The 23,899-nt window shown below is 33.6% G+C and overlaps 1 protein-coding gene across 1 annotated transcript in view; it reads left to right on the top strand.

The window, feature by feature from the left end:
- The window catches only part of ASCC3 (activating signal cointegrator 1 complex subunit 3), a 404,060-nt gene that overhangs the window by 30,225 nt on the left and 349,936 nt on the right, over positions 1-23,899 (top strand). Inside the window, exon 4 of the mRNA XM_012002619.1 lies at positions 1,413-1,972. Coding sequence (XP_011858009.1) covers positions 1,413-1,972 — 560 coding nt within the window. The remainder of the gene's footprint in view (positions 1-1,412; positions 1,973-23,899) is intronic.

Raw genomic sequence — 23,899 nt, 5'->3', positions numbered from 1 at the left:
TTTTTTGATGGAGTCTCATTCTGTCACCCAGGCTGGAGTACAGTGGCGCTATCTCTACTCACTGCAACCTCCGCCTCCTAGGTTCAAGCGATTCTCCTGTCTCAGTCTCCTGAGTAGCTAGGATTACAGGTGTGTGCCACCACACCCAGCTAATTTTTGTATTTTTAGTAAAGACGAGGTTTTGCCATGTTGACCAGGCTGGTCTCGAATTCCTGACCTCGGTGATCCGCCCACCTCGGTGATCCACCCACCTCGGCCTCCCAAAGTGCTGGGATTACAGGCGGGAGAAACTGCAGTCATGTTTTTTAGGAAGATACCAGTGTTCATTACATTATTAACTTTACCAGTATTTAGGTAAGTCACATAGGCTTTGGGGGCCTTTTGAAGATTTAAATTCTTGTTTTCTTCCCTAAGAATATTCTTTGAAACCCATGTCAGAAATACAGATGCTTTTCTTTTTTTATTTGAGAAAATTGGATATGAGAAAATGCCTTAAATAAATTAGAGGCTGATTCTTCTTGTATTTACTTCTAGCCTCTTTTAAACAGGAGCATTCTTTTTTATTTTATAATATGACTGACTTTATCTTCAGCTTAATAAATATCCTTGATGGTATTAAATGTTTTTGAATGACAACTATAGAAATATTTCTTGCCATCTCAGGTTTATGGTACAAATTGGAAAGAAAATTATAGGTTTTTGAGGTTTCCTTGAAGCTCCAAAAGTCTGTAATTCAGGTTGTTTTCTGTACCTTACTTTGGTTTATTTAACTAGCTCATCAAATCAATCTTTAAAATTAGTTTTAAAGTGAGTTTTAGCTAGTGCCTCAAGTGGTTTTTAGAAAGAAGTGGTAAGGATTGTTATTAGGTAGTTTCTGTACTTAGATACATAATAATTACTGATAATGATTTATTTACCTAAAGTAGTTCTTTGGGAAATAAATACTTTTTCAGGAATGGGTTGGTTCCTGCTCCTTAAATTGGCTATCTTTATTGCTATGTTTTTGTTGTTTTTTATACAAGGTCTCACAACTGTTGCCCAGGCTGAATACAGTGACACAATCATGGCTCACTGCAGCCCCAGCCTTCCAGGCTCAAGCGATCCTTCCACCTCAGCCTCCTGAGTAGCTGGGACTAGAGGTGCGCACCACCATGCCTGGCTAATTTTTAAAAATTTTTGTAGAGCTGGTTCTCACCATGTTGCCCAGGCTGGTCTTGAACTCCTAGACTCAAATGATCTTCCTGCCTTGACCTTCCAGAGTGTGGGGATTATATGGAGCCACTACACCTGGTCTGTTGTTATGATTTGACTGTTAGATTTACTCAGGAGAATATTTGTGGTAATTTTTTGGAAGATCGTAACTTGAACCATGATTCAATTGAGCTAATACTGTTTCTTTTGTCTTTGAATAGTTGGAACTGATAATGGCAGAGAAGCAATTGAAAGTGGGGCTGCATTTCTCTTCATGACATTTCACTTGAAGGACTCTGTTGGTCACAAGGAAACAAAGGCTATCAAACAGATGTTTGGCCCCTTTCCATCATCATCTGCCACTGCAGCTTGTAATGCTACTAATCGAATTATTTCTCACTTTAGTCAAGATGATCTTACTGCTCTTGTGCAGGTGACAGAAAAAGAACATGGAGATAGGGTTTTTTTTGGTAAAAATTTAGCGTTTTCATTTGACATGCATGATTTGGACCACTTTGACGAACTGCCAATAAATGGTGAAACTCAGAAAACTATAAGCCTAGATTACAAGAAGTTTCTGAATGAACATCTCCAGGAGGCTTGCACCCCAGAACTCAAGCCTGTGGAAAAAACAAATGGCTCCTTTTTGTGGTGTGAAGTTGAAAAGTACTTAAATTCAACTTTGAAGGAAATGACTGAAGTGCCAAGAGTAGAAGATCTTTGCTGTACTTTGTATGATATGCTTGCTTCTATTAAAAGTGGTGATGAACTTCAGGATGAGGTATAGTTGAAATGATTGATTTTTTTATATTAATGTAAACTATCTTAATGAAATAGTGTTTTTAAACATGGTTGGTTAGCAAAGAAAGTTCTTTAATGTTCTGTATAGTAGTTGAATCTATAGCCAAATGGTTTCACATAGCAGGCCTGTATATACGTTCCCACTGGATAGTTACAGGAGGTCTGAAAGTGTAATGAGTGTAGCAGAGGAGTCAGCAGGCAATAGTTGGTTGTCCACATGCCCTGGTTACTGGGACAGTGCTGATTTGATGTCAACTTAATTTTAATACTGGACAAATTCAATGAGTAACATATTTCATGAAAGATTAAGAGAGATGGCCTACTGTTGTAGAAAGGACAGGCTTTGAAATCAGTTTGTTCTTCCCTTTCCACTTACTGGTTGTGACACTTTAGGTAACTTAATATCTCAGCAGCTCAATTTTCTTGTTGGGCTATCTCAAGGAGACACCAATATCAAGACAGAGAATTGTTATAAGGATTGAATATGATATATGCAAAATGGTAAGTAACATAGTAAATAATGATTATGTGGTAATTGTGATTATTTTCGTTGTTATTATTGGAATTAAGAATTTTTAAATCACATTAAGTATCAGAAATACAGAAAAAATACTAGCTGTATTTTTCAGAGAAAAGAGAATTAACTAAGTAGGTATTGGAGGACTTAACCCATGGTAGTGATAGGTGTTATGCCGACTAACGTTAGTTTGGAAGTAAGGTATTATATCATTAATTCTGTGATCAGTCTTATTTACCTTGAATGTTTTACATTTGGTTTAATTTATATCAGATCTGTTCTACACTATTAAATTTTCTCTAACATTCTGAACATAATATTTAAAAACTGTGATTTATGAAGAAAATTTTACTAATATTTGCTCATCATAATAGCAGTTATCCAGTTATGATTATAGTAAACTGAAACTTATAAGTATCTAATTAATGGATATTTTATTTTCTTAGTGAGCCATAAAACCATTACTTTCACTTCTGAGTATCTATAGTAAGTTTGTATTTCTTAGTCTTTCACCATACTTTTAAAGTATGTAACTGAATCTGATTGTTTGAAGGGGAATATTTGTTCTAGATTTTTTTCATAATAGCTTCATTTTCATATATTTACTGTATGCTTATTGTATTGCTAGGTACAGTGCTATTTACTGAACATAAAAGGATGAATAAGATAGTAAACTTGTTCTCAGAATTAATTGTCTGGCAGGAGGAGACGTGTCAACAAGTAACTCTATTGAAATATCATAGGTATTATAATAGTACATGCAAAGAAAATGGGTGCATAAAAGAACAAGTCATAGATTTTATAGAGGTGTTAGTATGAGGAAAAGTATGCATAGAGAAGGTTAAGCTTGAACCAAGTCTTCAGATATAACTAGATTTAACTCTTTCAAATGGACCAGAAAGGTAAGCATATTTCAGGCTTGAACACTGTTTTCAGAGAGCTGTAGCTCTGTACAGCAAGCATGCAAGATGCAAAGGTGGAGTGCTGAGAAACAAGGGTATGCAGATAGGTAAGAGCCAGTGGAGGTGAGGGCTGTGCACCTTGTTAAGGTATATGACAAGCCACCCTGAAGCCTACATAGTTTGGTTCAATGATTTTTTTCAACCAGGGTTAATGGATAGTTTAACATGTAAATTATTATTTCACATCCCGTCAGTGGTTTGAGTGGTAGTTCTATATGGTTTTATATAGTCAGTGTTTTGGTTTTCCTGTTTGTGTATAAAAATGAATCATTATCTTAATTTTTGTTCTGCAGTTTAGTTTATTCATAATTTATATTTTAGATATAATTCTTTGCTGTTATATGTTACATTCTGTTGTTCTGGCAAATTTTCAGTATAATTTTCAAGTGATGCTTTAGTAGTTTTCTACAGTTGTTTCCCTACAGTTGTTTCACTACAATTGTTCTTGACCAGTGTTGTTTTCACTTTAGGGTGTGCTATACCTTATGTGTTTTCTATTTACTTCTACATACTTAAACCTGGAAAGAGGATAATTAAGAAGAGCATAATCAATCAGTTCATATGATAACAGTTAATTTCTATTTCTTTTTAAGCTTTTACTTGAGTCTTTATTTAAATAGGAATGTTTAAGTAGCATGCTGTGTGCTCTTGCTCCAGAAATGTAAAAATGGGAATATTTTTACATACAATCTAAGAAAAGCATATAATAAGCATATAAAGCTTCTTCTATGCTGATGGCAAAAATTCTTCTCAACCTGTGGTTTCCCAGCTCTGAATAGTTTATTGACCTAATGACTAATTGATGATAAAGCCATTTTTAAGGGCTAGCTATTAAACATCTTTTTAAAAAAGACCTTTATTTTATTATTAAACTAGTGTTGGAAACATGGGAATAAAAAGTATATTCATATGATTACATTTGCCACAAAGACTGTGTGAGAAGGTTTCCGACTGAAACGTGGAGAGGAATAAGACTAATGACAATAGTAATAATAATAACTGACATTATTACATGACAAGGCATTATGTTAAGTGCTTTATGTGCATGACTTCATTTAATCTTTATAGCAGTGCTTTGAGATAGGCAGTGCTAGATTAAGATGTTAGAAGCCCTAAGAACTGAAAAGGTTACACTCTGAGGCATTTCTCATCCCCTCCCATATGTGATGAAAATTTTTTAAAAAATAGCATACTAAAGCAAACATAAGAAAATCTAACAAAATTTCATTTATTACCATGGTGATAAAGTTGATGTCTTTTTCAAACATCAAGTTCCTTTTTGAGAAGTTTTTCTAACTTTCCTGGTCTGCTTTGCTGGTACCTTAAGTAAATGCTTTGTCAGCCCCATAGATTATGGATTGCTGGTGGCAGATATTTTATAGATTAGCAAATCGAGTGTGGAGATGCTGGGAAATTTGTCTGGAGTTACAGAGTAGATAGTGGATCCAGGATGTAAATTCAGACATTCTGACAAAGTACACAGGCGCACTGGAGTTTAAGTAGATTTGTACATATTCCTGTGTTTTGAAGCTAAGCATCTTAAATTTATGTAGGGGAATTATTGACATCTACTCTTAATTCAAAATTTCTTTAGAAACAAGATCTTTTCCTTTTAGAGTTTCAAATAAGGAATTGGCTGAAATAAAAGGATGAAACTTTTAGACTCTGCTTAAGATAAGTTTTAATAATTCCTCAGGGAATTTATTACATAGAAAGTATATCTATGTTCTCCTGTTTTAGACCTGTTTAAGATGAGTTTTAATAATTCCTCGGGGAATTCATTACATAGAAGGCTGAGGCAGGAGAATGGCGTAAACCCGGGAGGCGGAGCTTGCAGTGAGCTGAGATCCGGCTACTGCATTCCAGCCTGGGCGACAGAGCGAGACTCCGTCTCAAGAAAAAAAAAAAAAAAAAGAAAGTACATTTGTGTTCTCCTGTATGTTGTACTAATAAAATAACACGCTTCTTAGCTTTTGCGAATATCATCCCCTTTTCCCTCCCTACCTTGAGCCTCTACGTTACTTTCTTCTAAGAGCATTTCTTCTTTTGGCTTCTGTAATTTTCCAGGTAAGACTGTAGGCATTATGATTAAGCCTTAGAATTTGATTGGCTAGAAGATCTTTAAGGTTCTTTATGTTCTTGAATTGTATTCACTTTTAGAAGTGCATTTTAACACCTGGAAGTGAATAAGACTTGAATACTCCATGTTATTTTCTTAATCAAAACCTGTCCATTATTGGTAGAGATTATCTTCCTGCTGCTGCTGTTTCAGAACCAGAATTGTAGCAGTAGGATTCATTCTATTGGAATGGTATAATTAATGGAATTTCAACAGAAAATTTTACCCTAGAAAGTAGTAGTATTAACAATAGTAAAGCTACCAGGTTTTAAGTGCCTGTTATGTATGGACGTGAACCAGGCTTTCTTCTTTGACCTAACCAGCTTCTTCACAGTCCTGCAATGTGTAGGAATGATATCCTCTTTATAAAGGTGAAGAAAACTGAGGTTCAGTTGTTTACTAAAGTCACAAAGCAAGAGAGTGGTAGAAATTCTGGGACTTTTTTTCTCAGCATAGATCTACCATTCCTATCTAGTATGCCATCAGATTTTTTGAAGAAAAGAACATTAACTGGCAAGGCTCTTTGAAGGAATTTCTTTTCTTATAAAGCCAGGCCAAATTTTGTCTCTGTTTGCTTATGTCTTACTGACTATGGGCAAATTACTAAGCTCTTGTGAACCCCATTTCTCTAATTTGTGAAATATTTACTTCACAGTGTTGCTGTGTGGATTTGTGAGATAATATATATGAGACATAATGTTTCACAGACCAGGTTCTCAAGTGTTTGCACCATATAGTTGTATAATCAAACTTTTATTTAGGTGTATACCTTATATATCAGTAAATAAATTTTTATCCATGCCTTCTTATCTATGGGTGTTTCAAATAATAAAGTGATGTTTAAAAGTGAGGTCTCAATTCAGGGAATTATTTAATTATTTTTACTTTTTTCCTGCCTGGCTTTTTAATGTCTGACTACCCTAAAGAAAATCTTTTGGATTAAGTTTTTGAAGTGAGTTCTGATATTAATAGTTCTTGTTAAGATGGAAAAGATGTTAATAAAAAACAAAACTTGAGAAATATGTAAAGTGGGATCTGAAAGGCTGGCATATTGGAGATATATTGAAGTATACATATCTCAGTACTATTTCAATATTACATGCTATTTGCAAAGCTATTAATGCTGCTGTAAATATTGATAGAGTTACTGTGTAATCAGTTTTTAGAAAAAGTGAGTTTTGATTTTATTGATACAACCGTAGTTTGCTTTTGTGCAGATGGGCTGCTGCTTTATAGCATTTGTGATTTGACATTTGCTGTTAGTATTATCTCTTAACTCTAGGCAGATGGCATTACTTGACCCATGCAAGTTCATTTCTGAACCTCCAGATATGTGTCTGATGTCCAGCAGTGTGAGTTATTTGGCTAGATTGTCTTCTGAGGGAAGACTGTGTCGTTTTTGGAACTTATTTGCGTCAGAAATGATTCTATCATCCTTTGAAAATTTGGTGGAGAATAATTAGCTTGCTTTAATACAATGATTCTCAAGTTTTTTGTTCTCAAAACTCTTTTGGACTCTTAAAAATTACTGAGAACCTCATATACTTTTTCTTTGTTATTGAGCTCTATTGATATTTACTATATTAGGAATCAAAATTGAAAATTTTTACTATATTAATTTAATAAGTGTCTATTAAATCATTCTTTTTTTACTCTTTCTTATTATCCTTTCAGAGACAGAGTCTCATTCTGTTACCCAGGCTGGAGTGTAGTGGCATGACCACAGCTTATATAACCTGTAACTCCTGGGCTCAAGCAATCCTCCTGCCTCAGACTCCCTAGTAGTTAGGACTACAAGGATGCGTCACCACATGCAACAAATTTTTTAAAGAATGTTTTGTAGAGACAGGGTTCTGTGATGTTGCCCTGACTGGTCACGAATTCCTGGCCTCAGGTGATCCTCTCGCCACGGCCTCCTGAAGTGCAGGGATTGCAGGCATGAGCCACTGCACCCAGCCCCAAATCATTTAAAATAATAAATACTAAATCTATCATATTATTATAGTATAAATAACATTTTAATGAATAATAACTATTTTCTAAAATCAGAAAAGTATGGAGAGTGGCATTGTATCATATTTTTATAAATGATTTCAATGTTTGGCTTAATAGAAGACAGCTAGATTCCCATATATACTTTTGTGTTCAGTATATTCTGATATCACACATTACATTATGTAGCCTCTGCAAAAATCCACTACATTATGCTCATGGGAACATGAGAATGAAAAAGTTAAATAATGTTTTAGTATGATTATGAAAACAATTTTCACCTCATGTATCTTCTGAAAGGATCTTAGAGATTCTGGCTCACACTTTGAGAACCTCTCATTTAATGTGTGTATTACAATTTGATAAAGAGGGTGTAGTAGTTTTTTTTTTTTGTAACTAGAATAAGGTATTTAAAATGTTGCTGTACTGAAAGATTCATATTAGTGCTTTATGAAAAGGCTCTCCATTCGTTAGGTGCTGTACATTGTTTTTGGTAGCCTTAGAATTGCTGAGCTATGATACCACATCAGCCAGACTGGAATTAAAAGTGTCCTTTCAGCTATGAGGACCAATATGTATTGGTTTTTTGTTGTCTTTCACCAAATAATCATAAGAGCCTCTACCCTGCTGCCTGAATTGAAAATTATCCTTTACAAGAATGTTTAGAATCATAGAATTTCTCCATCCAGTGTGGTATTTGTGTGTTTAGAATTCCATGGAAATGGTGATCCTCATGTAATGAGGAATACTTATTCTGATGAAGAGCTTCTTTTATTCAAATGTTATCCCATCTCTTTCTGGAGTAGTTATCTTGTAAATTATTTCTTTTGCTAACTGGTAATACTCCTACTGCCATTCAGTCCTATGCGTGTGCAATGGGGCAACAAAGTCACAGGCATCTACTCCTATATGACTATTTTTTAAACATATGATGGCAGTTATGTTTTTCATTCCTTAGTCTTTTTTTTTTTTTTTTAATATGTACAACTTCAGTTTTCTTCTATGTTGACATTAATCCGTTATCAACACAATTTGGATACAGCTGTTTAGTCTTCTAATAGTACTGACATGTAGAATGCTTTGCCCCATCATCTTCAAAGATGTCACACTTCCAGTTGCTTTGCCAATTTAAGAACCGCTAACCTAATAATCTCATAAGAATTATTTTGTCATGACTTTTTTTTTTTTAAATTCACATTGCCATTTTTTGATGTTAAGCTGACAATTAAGTAGTTTTCACAGTCCATCATTTTTATCTTTTCTTTTTTCAAATTGGGGACTTTTGCCTTCATCTTACACTTATTATTTTTTTAAAAGAATATTTCTCAAGAGATAGCAATGATTCTGAGATCAAATGTATAAGTGGTTCTTGAACCTCGTGATATGCTCTGTCAGGGTCTGCATACCTGAACTTATTTGAAGGGCTAGGATGTTCCTTACTACTGTCTCCTTTGCTGTAGCTAGCATTCAATATTTGTGAGTTTTGTTCCACTCTTTTCTTTTTTAAGCTAACATTCTCTGTAGGAGAAGATGCAAGCAAAAGTAGTAGTAAGAGAATGACTCTTTTATCTTTCCAAAGGAAAGAACATTTTTTGATTTGTTACTTATTGTGATTTTGCCACCATTTTTCCTCTTATGTCTTTCTAATTTTCTCAGTTTATGGCTACTAGTGAAGCCATAGTGTTTCATTAGATACCAATCAATTTTTTTTTTCTTTTTTTTTCAGTATAGTGATGGAAATTTCCATTTTTATTGCCACCCATTTTTAATACAACTATATTTTTCTAATTTTGAAACATATGTCATAGTTTTAGAAAATTTAGGTCATATGTAAGCAGAATGCAGGAACTATATCATCTATGAACCCACCATTATTCAGTCATAATCACTGCAAATATTTTGGAGTATATATCTTTTAAAATAAAAATACTTAAAAACTAGGTCATACAGGATATATAATTTTGAACCTGCTTTTTTGTTCCTTAACATTTTGTAATGCTTGTTTTAATGAGAATAATCTATAATGTAATAATTTTTAATGGTTGCAGAGTAGTATTATTATTTGCTATTAAAGATTCAAGTTTTATCTAGTTTTTTGCTATTATAAATAACATTGCAATAAAGACTCTTATGCTAAAAAAAGAAAAAAAAGTTAGCCAGGCGTGGTAGCACGTGCGTATAGTCCCAGCTACTTGAGAGGCTGAGGTGGGAGGATCGCTTGAGCCTGGGAGGTTGAGGCTTTAGTGAGTTATGACTGTGCCACTGCCCTCCAGGCTGGTGACAGAGTAAGAGCCTGTCAAAAACGAAAACAAAAAGACTCTTATCCTAAATATTTACTCATGTGTATATAAACTTTTTGAATGTATTCCTATCACTAAACATTTTGCATACAAAAGTACTTGCTGGTTTTGGGTGGAAAGTTATTTGGATCAGATGTATCTTTTGTCTGTCTTTAATTTGTGGGTATATGTCTGAATATGTTCATACTGTATACTCTAAAGTGATATGCCCATTTTCTCCCAAGTTTCTTTTCACTTCCACATTGTCTGCTATTTTAGGTTATTCATTACTATTTTTACTTTAAAAGGGATACAATTTTCATGAGGAAAAACTCAAGAATCCTGTGTTCTACTTTTAGCTGAGTGTAACGTTTAGGAAAGGTCAACATTCTTGAAGTAATTTATCCGCTATTACAGATCTTTTAAGTTTTTTAATCTGTATTAGGAAAACCCAAGCCATATTTTTTATTTCTCTTGGTTGTATGTTGCTTTTTTCCCACTTAAGAAAAAAACTGCAGTAGGTAGTCCTTCTAAAGAGAAAGCTCCAGTGAGATAGAGATGAGCATAGTACTCGAAGAGCTGTATATGGAAGAAGGGTGGTCCAAGGGTTACAACTAGGACTTCTGGGTAAAATATATGTGAGGACAGATCTTAGCTCAGTTAAACCTTTTCAATTTTCAAAGTCCTTTAAATATATCAACCTCTTTTGGCAAATAGTGAGACTTGTTATTGAAGATGCAAATGCACATGCTGAATCATCACTTTTGCTGGGATTTGTGGAAAGTTGGATTTTTATGACTTTTAAGATACCTGTCAACCTGAAGCATTTTTGAGGTCATATTTTGTCTTGTTATAGATGTGGGTAAAAATGCATTATTAACATATTAAGCTCACAATGAGGAGCTTAAATATATGTTTCCAATTTATGGCAATAACAGATTTTGAACTAATTTGCTCTTGATTGGACTGGTTGTTCAGAGAGTAAGACAGTTTGACAAATTTCATACTACTTCTCTGTTTGATACTGTTCATTCATTCATTTATTCAGTCATTAATTCTGTACTCTGTGCCAAGTACTTTTAAGTTTGGGGAGATAAAAGGTAATCTAACAAAGTTTAATCAACCTCCTCCCATTATCTTGCTTTCTTTTGTCCTCTCCTTTTGGAGCTTTCATACATGCTTTTAAGACGGAAATGCTGGAAAATTGTATGTGATATAATGAATGTTGTTAGGAATGATTTGGAAGAGCACATGGGTACTTGGATTAGACATATTGACAGTTACATGTAATATATTGATATGGGGAAGAAATAAGATAAATGCATTTTATTAGTAAAACAAAGATACGTTTCTGTTAATTGTGTTTGAGATAAATTAAAAACATTTTGGATATCAGTTTGTAAACATAAATAAGTATGGTTATTACATTTAGAAATTGCTGTAAGCATTCACTCAAATATTTAAGATTTAATACATAAATTTTAAGTTATATATATGTGTATGCATGCATGAGCACACACATACATACACACATAATGGTTGAAACTTGTCTTATGAGACAATTAATATCAGAATATCTAAGAATCAAGGAAGCTGTCAATTTGCCATGTACATGAAAATGTAAAGTAAGCTTTTAAATATGTAGTGGTTCCTAGCTTTGACTTATTTACTGTGCAGCTAATTAATTATAGTATGTGAGGAATAAATAGTGTTCACATTCCAGGTTGTCTTAATGAAGTTGCAAGTGACCTTAGTTTTAGCTTTGTTAAATTGTTATGTAGATTAAGTACCTGTAAATAATAAGCATTAGTTATTCTGTAAATATAATTTATCTAATTCTCTGCAAACAGCCACAATTTGCATAGAAATTCTTCTTAAGAGATAAATAAATGCTGTCATAATTTTCATGGTCATTTTCTTATGTTATTTATTACCTTATTTTATAATGTATGAATACTTAATAACTTTCTGTGCCACAATTCAGACTAAGAATAATTTATAAAGTTTTAAATAACATTATCTGCTTTTTATAATTATCCATATTCAGATCCATATGAACTGTCAATTCAAAACTGTTCTCAGGTTTTAACATTTTCTTCTCTTATTATACTTCATATTGTTAGTTTTCAATATGCACATTTTAAAATTTCATATGCAAGTCTAAAATTGCTTCGTATCTCAAAGAAAGACATTTCCTAAATTGCATACAGTTTTTCTTTGCATACTATGCTTACTGTAATTTATAATGTGTGCTGTTTATTACTTTAACGTATAGAACAACTCTAATTTTTAAAAACTTTTTTGATCATACTATTTACCATCTTTCAAAATTTTTTTTAAATTTTTTTAATGGATGCATAATTATGCCTATTTATGGGGTGTAGTGTGATGTTTCAATACATGTATACATTGTTTAAAAATCAAATCAGAGTGTTTAGCATAACCATCACCTCATACATTTATCATTCCTTTGTTATATTGAAAATTCTCTTTTCCAGCTTTTTTGAAATACACAACACAGTATTGTTAGCCCTAGTCATCCTACTGTGCTCTAGATAGGCCATAACTTACTCCTCCTCTCTAACTGTAACTTTGTACCCATTGACCAAACTCTACTTATTCTCTCTCCACCCTCAATCTCCCCAGCCTCTGGTAATCACTATTGTGCTCTCTACTTCTATGAGATCAGCTTTTTTAGATTCCACAGGGGAGTGAGAGCAAACAGTATTTGTCTTACTGTGCCCGGCTTATTTTACTTAACATGATGTCCTCCAGGTTCATCCATGTTGTTGCAAGTGACAGGATTCCATTGCTTTTTACGACTGAATAGTATCCCATTGTGTATATACTATATATTCTTTATCTATTCATCTGTTGATGGATGCTAGGTTGATTCATATCTTGGCTGTTGTGAATAGTGCTGCAGTAAATATGGGAGTGCAGGTATCTCTTCATCATACTGATTTGTTTTCCTTTGGATATATACCCAGTAGTGGGATTGCTGGATCATATGATAGTGGTATTTTTAATGTTTTGAGAAACCTTCATACTGTTTTTCATAATGATTGTACTAATTTACATTTCTACTGACAGTGTTTAAGAGGTCCCTTTTCTTCACATCTGCACCAATAGTTGTTTTTTGTTTATTTTTGTCTTTTTGGTAATAGCAATTCTAATTGGAGTGAAATGGTACCTCTTTATGGTTTTGATTTGCATTTCCCTGATGATTAGTGATGTTGAGCATTTTTTGCCTATACCTGTTGGCCTTTTGTGTATTTTCTTTTGAGAAATGTCTATTCAGATTTTTTGCTCATTTTTGATGGATTATTGTCAAATTATTTTGCAATTGAGTTATTTAATTTCCTTATTATTCTGGATATTAGCCTTCCTAGACACATAAACCCTACCAAAATTGAATCATGAAGAACCAGAAAATCTGAACAGACCAGTAACAAGTAATGAGATGAAATCAGTAATAAAAAATCTCCTATCAAAGACAATTCCAGGATCTGATAGCTTTACTTCTGAATTCTGCCAATAAAGGCCTTATAATGGTTCTACTCAAATTATTTCAGAAACTTGAAGAGTGGATACTTCCAAAGTCACGCTACAGGCTGAGCACTATCGTGATACCAAAACCACATAAGGACACAACAAGAAAAGAAAACTCCAGTATTGCTGATAAACATAGATATAAAACATTCTCAACAAAATACTAGCAATCCAAATTCAATAGCACATTAAAGGGATCATTCACCATGACCAAGTGGGATTCATCCCAGGGATGTAAGGATGGTACAAAATATGCAAATTAATGAACATAATATATCACATGAATAGAATGAAAGACAAAACTTTATGATCATTTCAGTAGATGCAGAAAAATCACTTGGCAAAATTCAACATCACTTCATGACTAAAACCCCTCAACAAATTGGAAGGAATGTACCTCAACATAACATAGGTCATATATGACAAACCTATAGCTAACATGATATTGAATGGGGAAAAGTTAAAAACATTTTCTCTTAAGATCTGGAATAAGACGAGGATGCACACTTTTGCCACTTCTATTCAACATAGTACTGGAAGTCCTTGCCAGAGCAGGTAGGCAAGAGAAAGAAGTAAAAGACATCCAATGTGGAAAGGAAGGAGTTAAATTGTCCCTGTTTACAGACAACATGATCCAATCTTATGTGTAGGGAACCCTAAAGACTCTTAAAAAACTGTTAGAATAAACAAATTTAATAAAGTTCCAGGATATAAAATCAACATACAAAAATCAGTATCATTTGTATATTAATACATTAAAAGCAAACTATCTGAAAAATAAATCAAGAAAACAATTCCATTTAAAATAGCTACACATATACAGAATACCTGAGAGTAGATTTAGCCAGAGATGGGAAAGATCTCTACATTGAAAACATATAAAACATTGATGAAATAAATTGAAGAAGATGCAAATAAATGGAAAGATATTTTGTACTGGTGAATTAGAAAAACTAATGTTGATAACATGTCTATACTCCTAAAGTGATCTACAGGCAGTGCAATCCCTATGAAAATACCCACAACATCCTTTACAGAAATAGAGAAAACAATCCTAAAATTTGTATGGAACCACAGAAGACCCTGAGTAGCCAAAATAATCTTGAGGCATCACACTACCAGACACCTCAAAATATACTTCAAAACGATAGTAATCAAAACAGCATGGTACTGGCATAAAGATAGACACAGAGACCAGAGAACAGAATAGAAAATGCAGAAATAAATCCATGGGCTTATAGCCAACTGATTTTTGACAAAAGTCCCAAGACACAATGGATAAAGGACAGTTTCTTCAATAAATTGGGCTGGAAAAGCTGGATATTCATCTGCAGAAGAATGAAACTAGACCTTTATCACAATGTACAAAAATTAACTCGAAATAATTTAATGACTTAACTGATACCTGAAATGATAAATCCACTAGACAACAACATAAGAGAAATGCTTCTTGATATTGATCTGTGTAAGGGTTTTTTTTTGGATAAGACTCCCAAATCATAAGCAATAAAAGCAAAAATAGACAAATTGTATTGCATCAATCTAAACAGCATCCGTACAACAAAGGGAACAATAAACAGAATGAAAATACAGCCTAGGGAATGGGAGAAAATATTTGCAAACTATTTCTGAGAATAACTCTAATTTTTAAAATGCATGTTCTACGTAATTAAAGAGGAAATGTATCGGTTTTCTTCAATGTGTAAGAATCAGAATGTGTCTTTTTTTTTTTTTTTCCTTGAAGGCTTATTGGGTAGGCACTGATGCATTATATGGTTTTTAGATGCTTATACTCTGTCTAGAAACTCAGCCAGATTCGAGAATTTGTGAATTATTCTGTGTTAATAGTTAACATTATTCTAGTTTCAGCTTTCTCTTGTGTTTTCAAAAAAGTTTCTGTAAGAAAGCAGTTATCTATCCATGAAAATTTAATACTAGTGTGCCTCTGAAATTATACAGCCTAGTCTCTTTTGGAGGACCAACTTCAATTACCAATTTGAATTTTCCAGTAGTTGTTTGTTTATTCAGACTTTCTCTTGCTAAGTTGTTTGATAATTATATTTTTGTGAAATTAGCCATTTCTTCTGAGTACTTAGATTTTTGCTATCAAGTTGTTTATAATGTGCTCTTATTAAAAAAAATTATGCTAGCTTTTAGTTATATTCTTTCTTATATCTGTCTCTGATGTACTTATCTCCTTTTTGCTAGAGTAGTCTTTGCCTTGTTTTCAGAAAACCAGCTTTTACTTTTGTTGCTCTTTATTTTTATTTTTCTCACATATGTTTTGGGATTTATTCATACAGCATGTGTTCCTTTTAAATAATAAGACATATGACAGTTTTCCAGTTTTTAAATACTGAAGAGGTTGGGATGAGCCTAAAGGTCTTCTAATTAAACCCAGTGATGACAAATATACTTCTTTCACAATGACAATGGGTTTCTTCTTTAAAAATGTTAGATTGTTTACAAATACTTGTTTCCTTATGCTATCAATAATAATTGTGCTAACATTTGAAATATTCTAAACATTTATTTTATTGTATGTGAAAAATACATTCTAATGTGAAATTCGAAGAGAGATTTATATTTTATGACCTAATGACAAAAACTCATTGAAAACAACCTTGTATTAGTCACTGATTCCCTGCTTTCATTACTTATTCCTTTTCTCCACAAAGATTTGATAAGCATCTTTTATATATAAGACATTTGGCTAGATAATTTTTGTTTAAACCACAGTCACTTGCACTGTCACCCAGGCTGGTGTGCAGTGATGCTATCTCGGCTCACTCCACCCTCTGCCTCACGGGTTCCAGCGATTCTCCTTCAGTAACTGGGATTACAGGCATGCACCACCATGCCTGGCTAATTTTGTATGTTTTAGTAAAGACGGGGTTTCGCCATGTTGGCTACGCTGGTCTCTAACTTCTGACCTCAAGTGATCTGCCCTCCTGGGCTTCCCAAAGTGCTGGGATGACAGGCGTGAGCCGCCAGGATTTCAGCCTTTGAAAGCGCGCGTCCCGCAACCTTTCACTGCGGCCCTTACGCTCTGAATGACACATCCTTCAGTTTTACAAACATTTACCTGCATTAAGGGAATAATCATTTTCATTGATAATAGCTTTACAATTATTTTTTTCTTGAATTTTATACTGTATTTTGTTTTTAATTAATATACTAATTTTTGGAGCAGTTTTACATTTACAGAAAAAATAAGTGAAACGTATAGAGTTCTTGTATATCTACTCCCCTTATTTTCTTCTAACATCTTGTATTAGAGTGTTACATTTGTTATGATTGATAAGCCAATATTTACACATTATTATTAGTTGAAGTCCATAGTTTACCGTAGGATTACAGAAGGATTCACTCTTGGTATTATGCGTTGTATGGGCCCTGACAAATGTATACTGGTATGTATCTACCATCGCAGTATTATACAGAATAGTTTCACCACCCTAAAAAGTCCTTTGTGCGCTACCATTTCATTCCTCCCTTCCCCTGTAGCCTTGGGAACCACAGATCTTTTTACTCTTACCATGTTTTTTTCCAGATGTCATATAGTTGAAATCATATAGTATGTCGCCTTTTCAGATTGGGTTCTTTTCTTAGCATTATGCATTTAAGATTCCTCCATGTCTTTTCATGGCTTGACAGTTGTTGTTGTTGTTGTTGTTGTTGGTTTTTTTTTAGCATTGAATAAAATATTCCATTATACAGATGTAGTCCAATTTGTTTAGTCATTCACCTATTGAAGGATATATTGGTTGCTTCTCAGTTTTGTCAATTAAAAATAAGACTTTTAATTTCATTAAGTTTTATATTTTATTTCCTTCTTTGTTTTTCTAGTATAGCTCAGCTCTATTTATTTGTGAACACTTTCCTCATTTCTACTCTTCAAAATTTGTAAGTGGTGCTTTAACTGTATTTCATTTGGTATGTACTGTTTATTGTTTAATTGTAATTCATAAACTAGATGAACACCTTTTAGTTTCTAAGCTTTTGGGTTTATCATTCTTCCTCTACCCTTTTATATTGTCTGTAGGATTTATAACATTTTTATATTCCCTTTTATTCTTTTTCTGGTTTAGGAGCTAATAGATTGAATTTCACTTCTGGTGCATGCTCTTAAATGTGTTTTAAACATGAATGGGTAGCTAAGAATGCTTCTTCCAACCACTGAACAACTTCCTTTTGTCCATCTTACTATTGTTGAGAGCTTTCTTTCTTTAAAGATAAAAATGATTTATTTGTTTGAGCGTATAGTTAAATTTACTGGCATGTTTTATGAGTGTGCTCATCCTTCCTTATATTCATGATTTTCCTTGAGATTCATTTTTCTTCTTACTGCAGTACTTCATTAAGAATTCTTTTAGAGAGGTTCAATGGTTGCTAAGTATTTAGTCTTTGTATGTCTTAAAGTATTTAAATTTTGTTCTCGTTCTTGAATAATAAGAGTAATAATAGTTTAGTTGGCGATTACATTCTAGGAAGATTATCTTTCTCTCAGCACTTACATTTATCACCCCACTTCCTTCCAGCATCATTTGTGGTTGATGAAAGACTCGCGGTCTTTTTTGTTATTCCTTTATAAGCATTCTTTCTGAATATTCATGTATTTCTATAATCCTAGAACATTCCAGGCAATAATCATTTAAAATAATGCCTTTCTGTCATTCTCTCTAGTCTTCGTCTTTCAAAAATCCTATCAGAGATATATTGGAACCTCTCACTCTATATCTTCCATCTCCAATACTTTAATTTGTTTTTAAATCTATTTACTTCTGTCTTGCATTCGAGGTGAAATCCTTGTACTAATTCCACAGAATTATCTGAGGAATTTTTAGTGATTATTTTTTATTTCTTGATTTCTGCATGTCTCTTTTTATTATTCACTGGTTCTTCTTTAACTTTTTTGTTTTGTTTTATAAATTCCTTTTTTAATAAAGCAACTGTTTTGTCTTTTCAGCTTTATAATACTTATTTCAAAGTCTTTGTCATGTTGTTTCATATTATTTTCTTATGTTTCATTGCTGATTTTGTTGACTGCCAGTTTTAGTGTAATATTTCTTATGGTTTAGAATTTTAATTTTTAGACTGACCTTAATTTGAAGATTCCCCCTTCACATTCCTCCTTACTCCATGCCCTGACTTTCTATAGTAGCTGTGGCCCTAGGAATCATTTCAATGGTAGTTCAGCTTTTTTTTTTTTCCATGAACATGGAAGCTCCATGTCTAATCCCTGGCTTCCATTAAGATTAGCTCTAGTTCCCATTTGCATGGATCAATTTTTATCTAGGTTACCCAGCAGGAGCCAAACTCCTGGCCTAGCTGTCCAGAACTGTAGCTGAGCTTACCGCAACTTTTAGCTCTGCTCATTGCTTTGTCTATTTTGTCGAATTTCTGGTTGAGGGAGATGTTAGTTTTATTTTTAAGTTCAAATGTACCTTTCTCTCTCTCTCTCTCTTTCTTTTTTAACCAGAAGAGTTGCATTAAAGTGTGAATTTTGTGCTGTCTTTATCATTTTAATTGATAATACTAGTTCTCTTAGCAGGCATCCTCCTTTTTCTCTGAAGCATAAAAGGGAAAGGGTTTTTCAAGACAATTTTAAGAAGAAATTTAAAAGTAAAATATATTTTAATGTTTTTATTTAAAGAGAAATGATTGTTATTATCTTTATAAGATCACGTTTTTGTTGTGATAAACTGTTTTAGTCTTTTATAAATATTCTAAAACTTGCAAACAGAAGAATAACTAAACCTTTTCTACTTAGGGTTAAAATTGAAAACTAGTTTGATCAAGGTGATAGAAAATTATTCATGATGTTATATTGGTTTTAATAAGGATAACTTAACTGTAGCCTTTATAAGTATTTTGATGATTCTGGGGAAAACAAAACCAAACCAAGAAATCATACTAACTTATATTAGTCTTATTTATATTTTGCTTTACTTTGATGTTTTTAACCCCGTTTTTAGTTTTATATGAGTATAGGTTTCCCATAACTTAGTTGCTTATGCATTTTACATATCACCTCATACCCAGAAAAAGTGCTTTGTGATATAATATTCTTGTGAACTGTGAATTGAATTTCTGTGAAGCAAGTTTATGTCTTGCAATCCCTTAAGTAGAAAGATTGATTCCTTGATAAATGCTATGTTTTCGTTTTTTCCTTTTTTTTTTTTTTTAAACAAAGACAAAGGACAGTTTACTACTTGCAGCAATAGCAGTAGCCTAAATATCAGCATTTGTACCTGTTCTAGGAGCCCCAATTCCCATAAGGCAACACGGAGAGGTACAGGTGGTACCTACACATATAAATACTGTGATTTTTCTTTCATTGTCCATATTCGTAAGGAAAGAGAGTAAACATTATTGCTTACATACTGATTGTCTACCATGAAATGTAATATATCTCATACAAATGTTATATCTATGTAATGGTTTTAGGTATTGCTTTCTCTGAAAGGTGTTCATTTCTTCTAGATATACAACAAATGAGCCTACTTGAAAAGAAATACCTCTCCTATTTGCTACATTTTATGTCTGGTCATTCAGATGCTCAGTTAAATTTTTTTTTTTTTTTTTTTTTGTCTATAAGTTGCTATTCCTTTTCTTAACTAGTTTTTGTCTAAATGCCGTGTCTTCTACTTGAAAAGAATATGTGGTAGTCCCCTCTTACCGAAGTTTTGCTTTCTGTGGTTTCAACTACTGACAGTCAACCACATTCTGAAAATATTAAATGATAAGTTCCAGAAATAAACAACAAGGTTTTAAATTACACGCCCTTGTGAGTAGTCTTGTACCATCTTGCTCTGTCCTGCCTGGGACATGAATCACCTCGTTGTAGACATTTAGTAGCCTCCTTGATTATCATATTAGCTCTTTTCTTCTTGGTTATCAGGTCTACTGTTGCAGTATCACAGTGACTGTGTTCAGTAACCCTTATTCTACTTAATAATGCACCCCAAAGCCAAGAGTAGTGGTGCTGCAATATTGTTATAATTGTTCTACTTTTAAATTATTGTTGTTAATCTCTTACTGTGGCTAATTTATAAATTATACTTTATCATGTATATATAGGAAAAAACATAGTATATATAGGGTTTGATATTCTGCAGTTTTCAGACACCCACTAAAGATTTGTTTTGCTATTATGAAATAATAATTATTAATATGAATTACTAAATTGGTTTTTCAGTGTGTCAACAGGATACCCAAGTGGTTAAACTGTGTTTATCTGACAAAAACATTTTTCATATGAGAAATAAGTTTTGAAAGGAGATTAGGTTGTTTAATCATTTGTCCTTGTATTTTAATTTTGAGCTGACTTTGTCTACATGATAATGGATTTTTCTTTAAAATTTTAGATGTTCATTCTAAATAAGGTAAATGTGAAAAACCATTTTATTAAATTAATGATGTATTCTTAGTAGACAAAATGTGAAACAAATGATAAAATCTGGTTTGTGTTGTTTAAAAATAAAAAATTTTCTGTGATTAATATGTTTATAATTTTAGAAAAGTTGGAAAACATAAAAAGGAAAAATGAAAAGTGTACAATATAGTAGTATCCTGTTAGCATTTGTCTGTATAGGATTTGTTTGCTTATTATTTGGACATTATAGTATTTATAAAGAGCAAAATTTATTGAAATAAAAAAAGACATAATTGCCAAAACTTGGAAGCACCTGAGATATCCTTCATTAGGTAAATGGGTAATCCCTGTGGTGAATGCATCTAATAGAATATGATTCAGTGATAAAAAGGAATGAGCTATAAAGCCACAAAAAATTAGAAGAACCTTAAATGAAAATTGTTGAGTATAAGAAGCCAATCTAAAAAGGCTACATATTCTGTGATTCCAACTGTTTGACCTTCTGCAAAAGGCAAAATCTATGGAGACAATGAAAAAATAAATGGTTTTCAGGGATTTGGGGAAAGGGAGAAAGGGTGGAACAGGTAGAACACAGGATTTTAAGGGTAGTGAGTGATACTGAAATGATTCTGAATGATACTGTAATGGTGGATACTTGTCATTATAATCGTTACATATTTGTTAAAACTTGTAGAGTATAAAACACAAAATGTGAACCCCAGTGTGAACTGTGGACTTATAAAAACTAATTGGTAGTAAATATGATACAACTAGACAGATAAATGATGTGATGTAAACGTACTCCATCTAAATCTTAGCGGAACATTTTACAGTAGAATCCAGACTAATGCCGTCTTTTTGTGATGATTGACGTATTCTGTATTTGCTCTCCAACATGGTAGACAGTAGCTACATGTGTCTATTGATTGCTTAAAATGTGGCTAATGTGACTTAGAAATTGTATTTTAAATTTTATTTAATTTTAATTATGTAGAATATAAGTAGCTCTTGTTGCTGGCAGCTACAATATTAGACAGGAAGTATCTAAATGACAGAAGAAAGAGAAATGTAGACTGGTAAAATACAGTTTAGATGGACTTAGTAGTTGATTGAAAAACCTTCCTCTGAATTTTGTTTCATTGCCCGTTTGGGAGCAGGTCTTCATTCTTTATCCTGCAGTTTTATTGAAAAACCTTACTCTGAATATTGATTTATTGCCAGTTTGGGAACAGACCTTCATACTTTATCTTGCAGTTTTTTAATTTGGTTCTGTCCTCAGCAGTTCAATTAGTAATCTGTATAAAGGTGTGGTTCTAAAACTTGTGAAAGTCAGATTCAACATTGATAGTATTACCGATATGGTGGATGATGTCATGTGGACTTAGAAAGCTTCCAAAAGACTACAATGAGGAAAGAGTATGAAAGTGAACTGTGTAAGGATCCATTTGGAGTTCTGGACTTAAAAAATACTATATAAAGTACAGTTTGGCCAGGCGCGGCAGCTCACGCCTGTAATCCCAGTACTTTGGGAGGCCGAGGCAGGCAGATCACAAGGTCAGGAGTTTGAGACCAGCCTGGCCAATATGGTGAAACCCCGTCTCTACCAAAAATACAAAAAATTAGCCGGGCTCAATGGTGGGCGCCTGTAGTCCTAGCTACTTGGGAGGCTGAGTCAGGAGAATTGCTTGAACCCGAGAGGCAGAGGTTGCAGTGAGCCGAGATCACGCCACTGCACTGTAGCCTGAGTGACAGAGCAAGACTCTCTCAAAAAATGAACAAAAAAAGTACAGTTTGTGGGAGACTTAGCCTAACAGAAGTTCATGTGGAAAAAAAATTAAAACCAAAGGCTTTTGTTTGGCTGCATATTCAGTTTGTAGTCTACATTTTGTTGTCATTACCATTTTGTGCTATGTTCAGAGAAGCTTAATACTAGTTCCAGCTTGGTAATAATCTTTGTGATCTGTGCTGATCAAATTATATATCTATATCTATATCTATCTATCTATCTATCTATCTATCTATCTATCTATCTATCTATCTATATTTTTTTGAGACGGAGTCTTGCTCATCGCCCAAGCTGGAGTGCAGTGGCGCGATCCATCTTGGCTCACTGCAAGCTCTGCCTCCCGGGTTCACGCCATTCTCCTGTCTCAGCCTCTCGAGTAGCTGGGACTACAGTTGCCCACCACCATGGCCCGCTAATTTTTTGTATTTTTAGCAGAGACAGGGTTTCACCGTGTTAGCCAGGATGGTCTCGATCTCCTGACTTCATGATCCGCCCGCCTCGGCCTCCCAAAGTGCTGGGATTACAGGCGTGAGCCACCGCGCCTGGCCGATCAAATTATATTTTAAATACTGTGTTCAGTTGTGAATGCACAAGTGTCAATAGCCAAATCAATCAAGCGGAAGAAAGGATATCAGAGATTGAAGATCAACTTAATGAAATAAAGTGAGAAGACAAGATTAGAGAAAAAAGAATGAAAAGGAACAAACAAAGCTTCCAGGAAATATGGGACCATGTGAAAAGACCAAATCTAGGTCTGATTGGTGTACCTGAAAGTGATGGGGAGAATGGAACCAAATTGGAAAACACTCTTCAGGATATTATCCAGGAGAACTTCCCCAATGTAGCAAGACAGGCCAACATTCAAATTCAGGAAATACAGAGAACACCACAAAGATACTCCTTGAGAAGAACAACCCCAAGACACATACTCGTCAGATTCACCTAAGGTGAAATGATGGAAAAACTGTTAAGGGCAGCCAGAGAGAAAGGTGGGGTTACCCACAAAGGGAAGTCCATCAGACTGAGTGAGATTTTTTAAGAGGCTCTGTAAAAGGGATATTTCTAAAGGAACTTAGATGAAGAATCATTAGAAACCAAGTTATAGGAGTAGTAGTAAGAAGTCGATGCATTTTTACCCAGGGAAAAAAACTTGAATAGCATTCCTAGAATATTACTTGGCATTATCTCTATTTTTAGCCCATGAGCTTAAAGAAAAAAAAAATCTTCGTATAAGGAATAAGGAAAGGATCCAGTTTCAGCTTTCTACTTATGGCTAGCCAGTTTTCCCAGCACCATTTATTAAATAGGGAATCCTTTCCCCA

The sequence above is a fragment of the Mandrillus leucophaeus genome, unplaced genomic scaffold (genome assembly GCF_000951045.1).
Source record: "Mandrillus leucophaeus isolate KB7577 unplaced genomic scaffold, Mleu.le_1.0 Scaffold690, whole genome shotgun sequence".
NCBI lineage: Eukaryota > Metazoa > Chordata > Mammalia > Primates > Cercopithecidae > Mandrillus > Mandrillus leucophaeus.
Note: the sequence above shows the minus strand (reverse complement) of the source record. Positions and strands in the feature narration are given on the sequence as shown.